The sequence below is a fragment of the Ochotona curzoniae genome, unplaced genomic scaffold, assembly GCF_017591425.1.
Source record: "Ochotona curzoniae isolate NIBS_2020 unplaced genomic scaffold, NIBS_Ocur_1.0 contig_43, whole genome shotgun sequence".
Taxonomy (NCBI): Eukaryota; Metazoa; Chordata; class Mammalia; order Lagomorpha; family Ochotonidae; genus Ochotona; species Ochotona curzoniae.
In genome coordinates, this window is record NW_024466218.1 from 24,148,208 (window position 1) to 24,160,722 (window position 12,515).

Here is a 12,515-nt window from a genome sequence, read left to right on the forward strand (position 1 = left end):
GTGGCATTTGGGATTCCTGCTAGACTTCTGCCCTGGGCAACTGGAAAAGATGGTTTGCGTTTACCCAGGTTGGGGCATGCAAGGCAGTGCTGGATTGTAGCGGGAGATGATGAAAGTAATTGTGGACAAAATGTCCTGTGAGTACACGTGAACACCTGCACTCGTGAGACGGTCTCCACGGGACACTACGTAATGGCTTTCATACCATGTTCTCCACCTGAGCAGAGGGCATTTAAAAAAAAAATCAAAGTTTTGTAGTGTATACAGTGTGTTTTTGCTTTGACAAGCTGTTATACAAGAGCATGAGTATCTTGGTAGGATTGATTTGTAAAAAGAACATGTGCTAAGTAAGATGCAATTATCCCGAGCCTCATTACAATCGCAAAGTCATGGACTTGGAGGAAGAGGAGAAAACCCTTTGGAGTATAACTAGCCATGCTAGCATTAAAAAAGAAATATTAACTCCCTTCTTCCACAACTGGGACCATCTCACAGCCACAGCAGTGCCCTCTGCCAATCGAACAGTCTTCCCTGCTTACCCAGCGGAAGGATTGGTCCAAGGAAACTGGCGGCTTAAAGGACCAACAATCAAAGGAAATGTGAATCAGGAGTTCCAAGAAGGATCCACACGGCCTGGCTTCCAGGTGCAGAAGCAGAGCAGCCTACACCTGAGCAGCCACAGCCTTCCTTCCCCAGGACGGCAGGGGGCAGCAAAGATGAGGAAACGGAAAAGCAACAGGGAGGCGGGATGGATCCCACTGTGGACCACATCATCAAAGTCAATCAGCACATAAGAGTACACAGCAAGTACATGTAGACTGCCTCTGCCGTTTTCATTTGCTTATCATCATCCCTTCCTTTACTGATACCGGATAAACTCGGGCAGATTTCAAAATCTATGTCATAGTGTGAAGCCAACTCTGGTAAACCAGCTGGCAAGAAGCCTGAGCACTGAGTTACACTCATGAGCTTCACCAGAAACTCACCACCCGGGTACAGACTTGGGTACGTATTATAATCTGGCTTCTTAGGCAACTCTGCTGCCTCTCCCTGCACCTGTTAACTTAGTAAGCCAGCGGACATGAGGAAAAACAGTGCACGTGGACTTCTTGTAACCCCTGAAGGGTACGGGTGTACCTAATTCACAGCAAAGGAGAGAAAAGCCTTGCTTTTATAGAACTGCCAAAGAACTGACCACAGGCAAGGAATAAGGGGTACACATGCTAAGTGCCAACCTAGAAATCCTGGTGACAGCGCAATCGTCACCACGTCTGGAGGCTCAGCGCACGCGTGCAGTGCCGTCCACCACTCCGCCAGGGAGCTCTGGACCCAGGGCAGGGCTACCAGGCATGCTCTTTAACAGAAAGAATCCCAATCAGTCTGTGAATAGAATCATTTATTCGTCTTTACAGTGATGATGGAAGAAATGTACAGGTGTCCTCTTTCAATAAAGTATAAAAATCTGTTTATATACAGTGAAGTCACAATAATCTTTAATTGGGAAATTTATTTGGTATTCCTGATCTGTTCATATTAAAACTGGAGGGGAAACAAATATTCCATGTTAAGTGCTACATTTGCAGTAGATTGCACCTGGCATCAAAAGCGCAGCTTCATCTTAAAGTCCTGCTTGATATTACAAAAGACTAATTCCTAGGACTCAAAATAAACATCATTTTTTGAATAATAGATATATACATCAAAAATACATCTAAAAAGGCATTGGTTAGTGCTATTAAAAAGCTCTATATGTGTGCTCGGGTACACTGTTTTCTTACAGGCAAAAAAACCCAGTTTGAAAACATTCTTGTTCAATTTCTAAGAATTTGCTCTTGGGGGAAGTCGAAAATTACCTGTAAGGAAAAAGAAAGACAAACTTCAATAATTCAATGATTTCTTAGGTGCAGCGCTCAGTAAAATTTCAAAAAGTAGTCAGACACTGAAGTCTGCTCAGACTCTTGTTTTGGAAGCCTTGGTTACCACTTAGAGCACTTTGTAAATAAAAGGTGCTCAACATCTCATTGTTTCATATTTTATTTCTATAATAACCTTTATTATCCCACTTGCACCCATTATGCACCCATTGTAAGTTCATGCAAACAGTTTCCATGTCTCAAATCAGGGAATTCAAAACAATATTAGTAACAGCTAAAGCCAAACACATGATGAGAAACTTTCTACTCACAGTGGTTATTTTACTTTGCAATGATTCACTGTAACGTACAGTACTTAGGGATACAGATACACATCAAGTCTTCCTGTTTAATCCGGATGAAATGGCCCTCTGTCATTGTACACTGAACTATTTATGTCTGATCCAGTATTTCATTCCTGGGTTTGTTTTTTTTTTTCACTTTCGATGATTTTTATATAGTTGATTAAGGTTATTTATTTTTATAGCTACCTTCTTCTATGATCATGGCGTTTTTCTGACACCTCCACCTGAGCTCAACCGATGGTCCACCTTGCTAACCAGCACTACGAAGAGCCGCCCCATGACGACTGGCAGAGAAATGTTCACTAGAAAGTTCCATTCCACATCTTAGGAAGCAGGAAAAGCTGGCCTTGTTTCTCGTGAAGCAACCAGCCCCTCTTACGGCTCCCGTACGCGCTGCAGCAGCAAGGAACCTTGGAAATGAGCCCACCTACTCACAGCACCTGCCTTTCCCTGGATTCCCACTGGATTCCCAGTGATCAAGTTCAAAGTCTTTAACAACATGCAGACTGTATGATTAATCTCTCACATGTTCTCTGACCCTCTGCAGTTGCTGCACACCAAACATGTTCTTTGTCCCCCATTCCTTAAACCATGCTTCTCCTTTCTGTTCTTCCAGAACTTCACACTTTAACGCATCTTGACCAAGCTGGCCCACCCTTCAGGCTCAACAGGTCATGTAGCACATAGGTTTGTTGACTTTCATATCTTCCCCAGCCCCTCTCTCACTTTCAGCTTCAAGTAAACAGAGAAGGGGAGGCAGAAAATTCATACAAGGTCTGCTAACATGTAACAGGATGGAACCTGCGAAGCATGATGTGGCGCTGAGGCCAAGCATCCTCATGCACAGAGCACACATCCCCTGGAGCAGAGCCCGGAAATCCTTCTGTGGGTTCAAGCGATAAAACCACATTTTTGTGATTTAAAAAAAGCCTAATTTTTTTTCCTAAGGTAAATGTGATATTTTTCAATGTCCTTCTTACTTTACCTTCATCAGGTCAGTGCTAGGGAGAACCCAGAAAAGGGGTGTTGCCTCGTTTGCAGCAGGATTTGAAAGAGAAGAGACTGTCCTGAGAGCCCAGTGCTGTGGCCAGCTGCCGTCACTCTCCAAGGCCACACTCCCCACCTGGGCAGAGCCCTTCTCTTTCGCTCTGCCTTTCCCCAGTGATGTCTTACAGGTTTTCCAGCTGGCTTTACCCAGGAGGCAGATCGCTCCCAGATGACTGAATGTCCTCACAGAAGACAGGGGATGGAGTGACCTGTCCAACAGCCCACCTGCATCAGCCTGCAACAGCAGACCTCTAGCGCACTGCCCAGGAGGCTACAAAGTGAGAAGCACAGCAAAACAAAGCCCGCCCACGCCCACGCACCTGATCATTCGCTTAGGCTTCATCTGCACTGTCCATTTCAACATCCATCTCCTCTGTATCTGCAGCTCGGGACAAGATGTCTGCCATCAGTGCTTCTTCCAATTTCTTGCGTACTTGCTGTACTCGCTCTTCCTGTTTCCTTTTCAAAAAGAAAAGAAAGATATTGCGAATCCAGCAAGTGGTGAAAATGGCAAAACGCTTCAAAGTTCATCCTTGCAGCTGCTGCTGTGGTGTAGCAAACAAAGTCATGGCCTATGGTACCACCACAACATAGGGGCGCTAGTTCAAGTCCCGGCTGCTCAACCTCCAATCCAGTCCCCCTGCTAATGGCATAAGAAAGCAGTGGAGGATGGCCCAAGTCTTTGGGTTCTTGCACCCACATAGGAAACTGTGGCTCTGGATTGGTCCACCTCCAATCACTGCGGCTACTTGAAGAGTGGTGGATGAAAGGTCTCTCTCCACCACCCCATTATTATATGTGAGTGTGTGCGCATATGTGTGTGTGTATATAATTTTTTAAGTACAACGTTATTTCAAATTTACTCAATTCATGAGGAAAATACATTTCCTTCGCCTTAGTCTTTGCAAGGTTACATACACACTCACAAACTAAGCCAGGCCAACGAACCTTACCAGAGAGGAAAGGTCCTTCATCTCAACGAGAATTCTGGAATGAGCAGACTCAGCTGAGATTTCTCCTCATTCAATTTCAATTCTCTCAAGTATGTGAAGCTTTAGGGTTATCCTTATAAAGGATGACAGGGATTACTTGGAAACAGGGATGTAAGAGTGAACACAGCAGAGAGAAAGGCAGCTGACAGGAGGACACAGGAAGCTATCTGCAGGCAGCAGGTCACCGTGAAGGTGCCTTGGGGACTGAGCCAAGCAGTACCGCATCAGCTGAGAGGACCTGGGCAGGCAGGTGGCCCAGCGAAGAGGATGCCACTTGGGACACCTGCACCCGGCTCAGAGGGCCTGGGCTGGAGTCCAGCTTCCTGCTAACCTACACCCTGAAAGGCAACAGGTGACGGTTCAAGTTCCTGGGTCCTGTCAACGCTGTGGGAAACCTGGCTGGGCTCTGGCTCATGGCTTCAGTCTGGCACACTCCACACTACTGAGGGCATTTCAGGAGGAAACCAGTGGATGGAAGCTCTCGTTCTCACGCATGCATTCTCTTTGTCTACAACTAGATTTCTTAATAAAGTAAAATAATTGTTTTAAAGATTTATTTGTAATTCTAAATTACAGAGAGATGGAGAGACACACAGGTGAGGGAGAGGCAGAGAGGGAGAAGGGAAGGGTAGAGAAGGATAGAGAGCTCCTCCATTCACTGGTTCAATCCCCCAAATGGTCGCAATGGCCAGGGCTGAGCCAGGGCAGGGCCTGGAGCTTCATTCAGGTCTCCGTCAGGGCATTAGTGGGCTGAGGACCTGCTCCATCTTCCACTGCTTGCTTAGGGCACTGGATCAGGAGGGAAGCAGGTGTACTGGTGCCTGTGTCATGGGCAGCAGCCTTATCTGCCACACCCCAATGCTGGCCCAAAAATAACATTTTTTTAAAAAAAATTACAAATTAGGGGCCAGATGCACTGGCCTAGCAGCTAAAGTCCTCGCCTTCAACTGGGATTCCATATGGTCGCCGGTTCTAACCCTGGCAGCTGCCTGGATGGGAAATCCAGCTCCCTGCTTGTGGCCTGGGAAAGTAGTCAAGGAAGGCCCAAAGCCTTGGAGCCCTGCACCTGCGTGGGAGACCCGGAAGAGGATCCAGGTTCCTGGCTTCAGACTGGCACAGCACCGGCCACTGTGGTCACTTGGGGAGTGAACCATCAGATGGAAGACCTTCCTCTCTGTTTCTCCTCCTCTGTGTATATCTGACTTTGCAATAAAAATAAAATAAATCTTAAAAAAAAAAAAAACTCACATGAAAGATACCCTGCCTACAATAGGGTGAGAGAAGTATTTTAGAAAAAAAAAATAATTAAAAAATTTTTAAAAGATCATGCCATGAATATTTCTGTGTGTTTGTGATTACAAAGGGTTCTCATGGGTGACAGCAACTCCACGTTTCAGCAGAAAAGGTTAATATACATTTGATCTTTAAGAAGCAGAAAAACATTTACAGCGAGCTCCCTGCAAGGGCGGGAGGGAACATCCGAACACACTTTTTGCAAGCCAAGCAAAAGCAAAAGAAATTCATACTCCAAAGCAAGGAGAGAAAAAAAAACTCAGGAAACCTAAGAGAAGAGACCGGTAAGTAAAGGTTCTGGTGACAAAACATGGAAGGTCATGATGGAACACTGGCCTTGAACTGAAAATGGACAAAGCTGCATAGCAACCGGAAGAGTGACAAAGACGGAGAGAGTTGAGGCAGCCACAGGGAGGAGGAGACCCCGCAGTGAGGGCTCCACCAAGGGGACGGGAGGGGCCTCTGACCACCAGTCACCGAGACAGCGTGGTCCTTGGTGCTGACACCGCCAACATCCCCGTGCAAAGTCACCACGCACACCACCATGGGTCCCGCTGACTGGGGGCTCATTCTAAGGTACAAAAGAACTCCTGGCCTGCGGAATAATCCAGTCGCTAGAGCTGATCATAAATGTCATGCATTCTCCTTGATTTCACACTTGCTTTGTTAAAGATCGCACACTCACGCACTCAAAGTGCATAACTTTGCGCTATTTCATATATTTGCAAAAGGAATTACTTGGAAACTGAGGAAAGGCCTTCCAATTATAAAACTAGTTAGACTCATGCATTTCAAAGCACATTTATGTCAGAAAACAGCAAAATACAAACAGAAAATACGCTTCGCTGTGAGCTGATTCCAGGTGCCACCTGCTGGTTCTGTGCAGGAAGGCTACTCCAGCACAGCTGACTGGCATCTGGAGGGAGAACACGCTACAGCATCAGTGCAAAGGACAGACTTGGTAAATCTGCATTTCTTCACTGTCACACCACTGGGAATCTTCCTGCTACTCCTGCGCCTGCATTCAGTTCATGTCTACTTGAGCTCCTTGGTTTCAGCTTGCTGCTAAAAACCTCATTTGTGGCTCAGCCTTAGAAAGAACAAACTATGGAACAGTTGTGATCTGCGCCCTTTCGTCCTTCCCGCTGCTTTCCTGCTTCGCCCTTTCTTGGTCTTTCTCGTTTGCTCCTCATTTTGCAGGTGTGTGCATTCGTTCCTCTTTCCTCCACTCTGCAAGTCACCTTGACTCTTTGAAACAAAATGAAGCGGAGACAAATCTCTAAACTAAACTCAAGTGAAGTCAGCATTATCAAGATAATTTAATTGAACTTTGAAAATATAACTGGGTTTAAGATAGCATTTGTATCTGCTTTTCAAAAAGAATGTTTTACAAACAAACCAATCCAAAAAGCAATCATAAAAGACATGACTGAATGGAGGCCAGAGTTGTAGCACAGTGGGGTAAGACACTACTGGTAACACTAGCACCCCATTTCACAGTGCCGAGTCAAGGCCCACCTTCCAATCCAGCTTCCCATGCATACACTTCGGTGGCTCCTACCACCTGCGTGGGAGTGAACCGGCACTCTACTCTTTGAAACTGACACACATTTTTAAAAGGGCATTAACGAGTGAAAGGGACTCAAAGAACCCCAGATTACACACAGTACAAACTCAGGGACAGAGAAGACAACTGACCCAGGACCTGACTTTTGGTGATGCCTGGGGGGGTGGTTACTCCTAACATACAACACTTCATCAAACAGGTGCTTGTAACAAAAGTCATTTATCACATTTCATGAATTTCAGAAAAAGTTGTTAGGAAAAAAAAAAAAAAACTAACTCACCTTTCCAGCTGACCCGCTGGCTATGCCACTGAGCCTACAAAACCCAAGCCAACGTAAAAAACCCACATTTGAGACCACGGTAGACAAGCCTACCTAATGTCTTCATCTGTGACAATGAAAGCTTTGCAGAGGGGTTGAGAGGTGTTCAGCCAGACAGCAGGGTTCTTCTCCACGGCGGCAGAGACCTGGCCCGTGATGGGCGCAGAGCTCGTGTGCAAAGCGCTGGCAACAGCAGACAGAAGGGTCTCATCGTTACTGCCCGGACCAACTCCTGCAATGGGGAATCCACAGGCTTACAGGAAAGGTCTATGAACCGAACAAACTTGAAGACCTAGAACAACTGACTTAAGATCATGTCTTTAAAATTTACACAAGCAAAAGAAAAAACAAAAATAAATAAAAAGACTAAAAATAAAATAAAATTTACACAAGCCAATCTGGCAAAGCATAACAGCATATCCACTTCATGGAAACATTAAAAATTAACATTCAGGAAACAGCAGTGAAAGAGCTCAACATAACATCCTAACGGAATTTCAAAATATTTCTTCCAAGGTATTGAACTGGCAAAGAGCAGGATCAGTTACTTCCATAATCTAAAGTCCACTGCACAGCCATTACATTAAACTCAGATATCCCTGTTAACACTTTCTGATTTATCCTTGTCACTCCTAATATCTCAGCAAGCACTCCTAATATCCTCTGTTTCAGGATCTAAAAGAGCCAATGAAAGTATGCTTTACCCGCCACTAAATAAAACACCTAAAAAACTCCAGATTTGTATAATTCCTAATTGCACACCTTGACTGCTTATAGGAGACTGACACCATGGTCAAAGTTAAATGCATTGCTTAAAGCATTAAATTTGTTGAATGTATTAAAACAACTAACTTCCAAGAACATTAACAGATAGGACAACAGCTTAACTACTACTTACAAACATTTTTGAACAATCCATGATATTTCAAGGTTTAGAAGCTAACATTCTGATACTTTGGAAAACTATTTCTTTAGAACCCTCTGAAATTCTACCCCAGAGCAGCATGCATCCAGTTCTCCCTCAGCTCGACTGCCACCGCTCTCAGTGAAAGGATGAAAGCAGCTGGGCCAAGTGGCACAGCAAGCAGGAAGTGGCGACAGCTGGACAGCTGTGGCTCACCTGTCCTGGGCCACCAGCCAACACAGAGGCTCACTCCGAGAACACCTGAACCCGCAGTGCCACTGCCATATGGAAAATCATCTACAGTGACAAAGCACCGCGAAGCAGTCCCACAGCACACACGTGTTTTATGCATATTTCCCTTGAGTACATTACAAGAGGTCCATTGCCCAGCAAAGCACAGTGGTCCGAAGACAAAGGCGATTTTGAATCCATAGCATCAACTCAAGCTCCTGGCACACGGTAGGTGATTAATAAACCTCTGCCCAACTGAACGTGGATAATACCTTGAAGACCTTTAGGTAGTTCCATGGATTTTATAATTTGTTCTGTTACATCTGATGCACTAAGTCCTTGTAGCCTCTTCTCCCAGAAAAGCTGTAAGGCAAAATACCACTGTTAATGGAAACGTCCGTAACAAGCAAGTAGCGCATCGATGCTGCTCAAGAGCGAAATGTCAATCACCTTCAGTTGACTCCAATTTCTTTATTTCTTTTTTACAAAAAGCTAGATGATATGAATTATTTCTAACACATAATTTTTCAGGAGATATTACTCAAAAACTGTTGTCTTTTTATGCGATCTATTCATTTCAGTATCACAGATGCCTGTGGGCTACATGTATAAGCTATGGGATACAGTTGTTCGTAAATTATCTTTCAAATGAATGCCATTTGAATTTCTAAAAGACTCATTTGGTATGAAAATTTTCATGATAAAACTTATCAGAGAAAACAGAATAAATAACAGCACATATTACAGCCTTTATCTAAAGCACTGGGGAAAATATTACCTCACACGCATGATGCTAAGATACTGAAAATTTAGGCGCATTAGCACACTTTAGTTGGGGGGAAAAAAACACTTTTTCCCTACGTATCTCAGCACTGCCTTGCTTTCTGTTCTGCTTGCACAGGGCTTAGGTTCCCATGGTGACTCACTCGATGAGCACAGGGCGACATTTTAGACTCTGGGGGCAGTCAGGGAGCGTCCTCAAACTCCAGAGTCCACCAAGAGACAGCTGCTCAAGCGCTAGCTACCCCAGGCAGCTACGCATTCTCATTTTCCAGTTTTGATGCTTTATTTTCTCATCTAGCTCTATTTCTTGCACTCAGCACATGTTTTTTGAGCTCCTACTATGTGCTGTGCTTGTCTTGTGGATGCAACAGTCAGGAAGTGCACCTGTCCTGGCTCTCAAGCTTCACTTCTTGTCTGCATCCAATTTATACAGATTAAACAACCTAGGACTCCATCCGTCGTCCTTTAACCCTGGACACCAAGGTGGTGCTACACAGACAGTGGTGTGACTCACTGAAAATGGCAGCGACTGGACGAAGCCGGAGGACTGACATCACAGCTCCGACACCCACTACATTCAACTGAATGATGCTGGGGGCTAGCTCTGAAGCCCCTCTCTTCAGAAGCTTCAATTACGCCCAGAGACAGCAATGGCTACCAAGCAATGTTACTGTGGGGACATATAAGGCAACGCATGCCCAGCACATGGAGATACCAAGCATGAGGTCCCTCCTGAGGCAGAGCATTTAAGAAACCAAGATTCCGCACATTTTCTTTCACTGGCAAATCCACAACCTCCAGTTTAGGAACAGTAGGGGGAAAGGCAGTATAAAACCTCCAGTTTAGGAACAGTAGGGGGAAAGGCAGTATAAAAAAAAAGTCCTGTGCGTATGTGTGTGCACTTGCACACCCCTCCTCCCACCCCGACACTCCCCTCCCAGGGGAGATAAGGAGCGTGGGAAAGGCCAGAGAAGGAAAGCAAGCCAGTTTGAGAAAACCTTGAAGGGGTGAGGGTCACTTCCTTTCATCTTTTTGATCACTGACTCGAAGCTAATAAGCTGACCTAAATCCACTGAGAACTGGAACAGTCCGTGCGACGTAAATGTCTGTGCACATTCTATTGCGGTCTAACTCGCAGCTGCTCTAAGTGCGCCTTCTCTGACTCTTCCTGCTCTGCATTCTAAAACACGAGAGCTCCTGAAAGCATCACACGGAAAATAAGCATTATTTGAAAATTATGCATGATTTTCACATCAAACTAAGCGTGTCTTTTATATGCTCTTCATTCATCTCAGTTAGCATCCTGCAGGACAACCAGGATGCCGTGTTACAAAAGCAGCTTCCTGGCAATCCAACCTGTTTACTTAACCCTGAACACAACTGCAGTATTTTATTTTCTTAACTGCTGTGGAATTAACTTTGGCTCTGGAAGATTTGTATGACTTATGAAGAACATCTAAACAACAAGATGAAGAAGGAACAAGGTCACCAACAACTCCTCACAGTCCTACCCACACGCGCACCCCTGTTCTCATGTCCTAGGAACTCGGGCTAATAATGCTTAGTGTTACATCATCCTTCTCCAGCACGGGCTGCTTCACATGTACTAGCAAGAGGTCTGTGCTATTTTGGGGAAACCAGAAAAGGACGATTCACAAGGAAGGAGCAATTATAGGGGATCAACGGAAATGTTGAGGATATTCACGTGTCCACTAACCCAGAGTACTGTGCTGTGCCACAGGGACGGCTATCAAGCCGACAGCCACCAGCACCCTCTAGAAACCCGCTGCTCAGTGGAAAACAACCTTTTGTCTACCAGACGGGCTTGTAGTAACCGTAACCCCAGAGACACAGTGAGCACTTCCACTGTGCAATCTGAGAAGGCTTTATAGGTAAAGGAAACTCCTGGGAAAGTAGAATTCTAGAAGCACTTGCAGGAGGAAAGACTACTCCAGCGCAGTGAACAGCTCAAGGAAGTGGAGCAGGAGCGCAGGCCAGTGTCCCGGGCGAGTCTATGCAGATCGTAACTACGCCGGCGGCTCCCAAGGCCTCACGCCGAGCGTCTATTCCACAGGTGTGGGACTGGTGGCTAACCGTATGTTTCTCCCAGCACTTTAGGCGACTCCGATGCAAGTTCAAGGACCCCGGCTGAATTTGCATTGAGAGGATGGTAGAACACACAAAGCAGTAACACGCAGCAATCACCAGGATAAACACAAACGTGTTTATGTCAAAAAATAAAAACATGTATTTTATCCTCCTTCTTGCAGAGGACTGGGCGAAGGTATTTGTTGCCTGTTACTTGATTGTGGGAGGAGACCTCCTGAGGTTCATTTAAAAGCTCAAATATAAAGGCTTGTGCGAACTTCTGTTTTGCTCGCTGAAAAGTACCCGGTCAAGTGGACGGGGCGAGGAGAAGGGCACTACTGAGTTATCAGGCCCTTTCCACAAACCCAGCCAAGGCTCCCCACTGCGCTAGGTGCTTCACGCACAGTAACTCGCTCAATATTTCCTACAACATTTTGGAGGAGACAGTATTATTCTCCTCTACAAATCCAAAAACAAAACAAAAATACACACACAAAGAGCCCTGACGCTCCGAGAAGTTCAAAGTTGCACAACTCGTCAGTGACGCGGATGGAACCAAGCTCGGGCCGGTGTGAAAACGTCCTGCTCTGCTCTCAACGGAAAGAGCACTGGAAGGGCACTCACACATCTGGCTCCGTCGAAGCACAGGGCTGGCCCTGGCCTTCAACGGGCCCAAAGCTGCCTGGAAATACTTGGTAAGCAAAACTGACATCTAACTTTCAGGGTGCAGTACAAAAAATGGTAGCCCTCTGTTCAGGGGGCCAGCACTGTAGCATAGCACACCAAGCCTCTGTCAGCCGTCACAGCATCCCAGAGCACCCAGGTTCATTTCCTTGCTTACAGCCAGGGAAAGCAGAGGAGGAGGATGGTCAAAGTCAACGGGCCCCTATATACCTGTGTTTAAAAAAAAACAAAAATAAAAACAAAACAGTATGAGCCCTCTATTCAAAAGGTATTGAGAATTTTAAAGGGTAGACCATGGGGGTATTAAGCAAGAAAGAGGTTTTTCTCCGAAGCACAGGATTCTCTTCTGTGGGTCCAAGGAAACTACAAGTCTGACGTCATCACAAACC

General features: G+C 45.5%; 1 protein-coding gene across 1 annotated transcript in view; it reads right to left on the bottom strand.

Annotated features, from left to right (window-relative positions):
- Positions 1–1,381: 1,381 nt before the first annotated feature.
- Positions 1,382–12,515, bottom strand: part of MBD2 (methyl-CpG binding domain protein 2) — a 51,997-nt gene continuing 40,863 nt past the window's right edge. Inside the window, exons 4-7 of the mRNA XM_040985016.1 lie at positions 8,844–8,934; positions 7,491–7,668; positions 3,586–3,724; positions 1,382–1,853 (exon numbers count right to left, since the gene is read on the bottom strand). Of these exons, the coding sequence (XP_040840950.1) occupies positions 3,598–3,724; positions 7,491–7,668; positions 8,844–8,934 (396 nt within the window). The 3' untranslated portion in view covers positions 1,382–1,853; positions 3,586–3,597. The remainder of the gene's footprint in view (positions 1,854–3,585; positions 3,725–7,490; positions 7,669–8,843; positions 8,935–12,515) is intronic.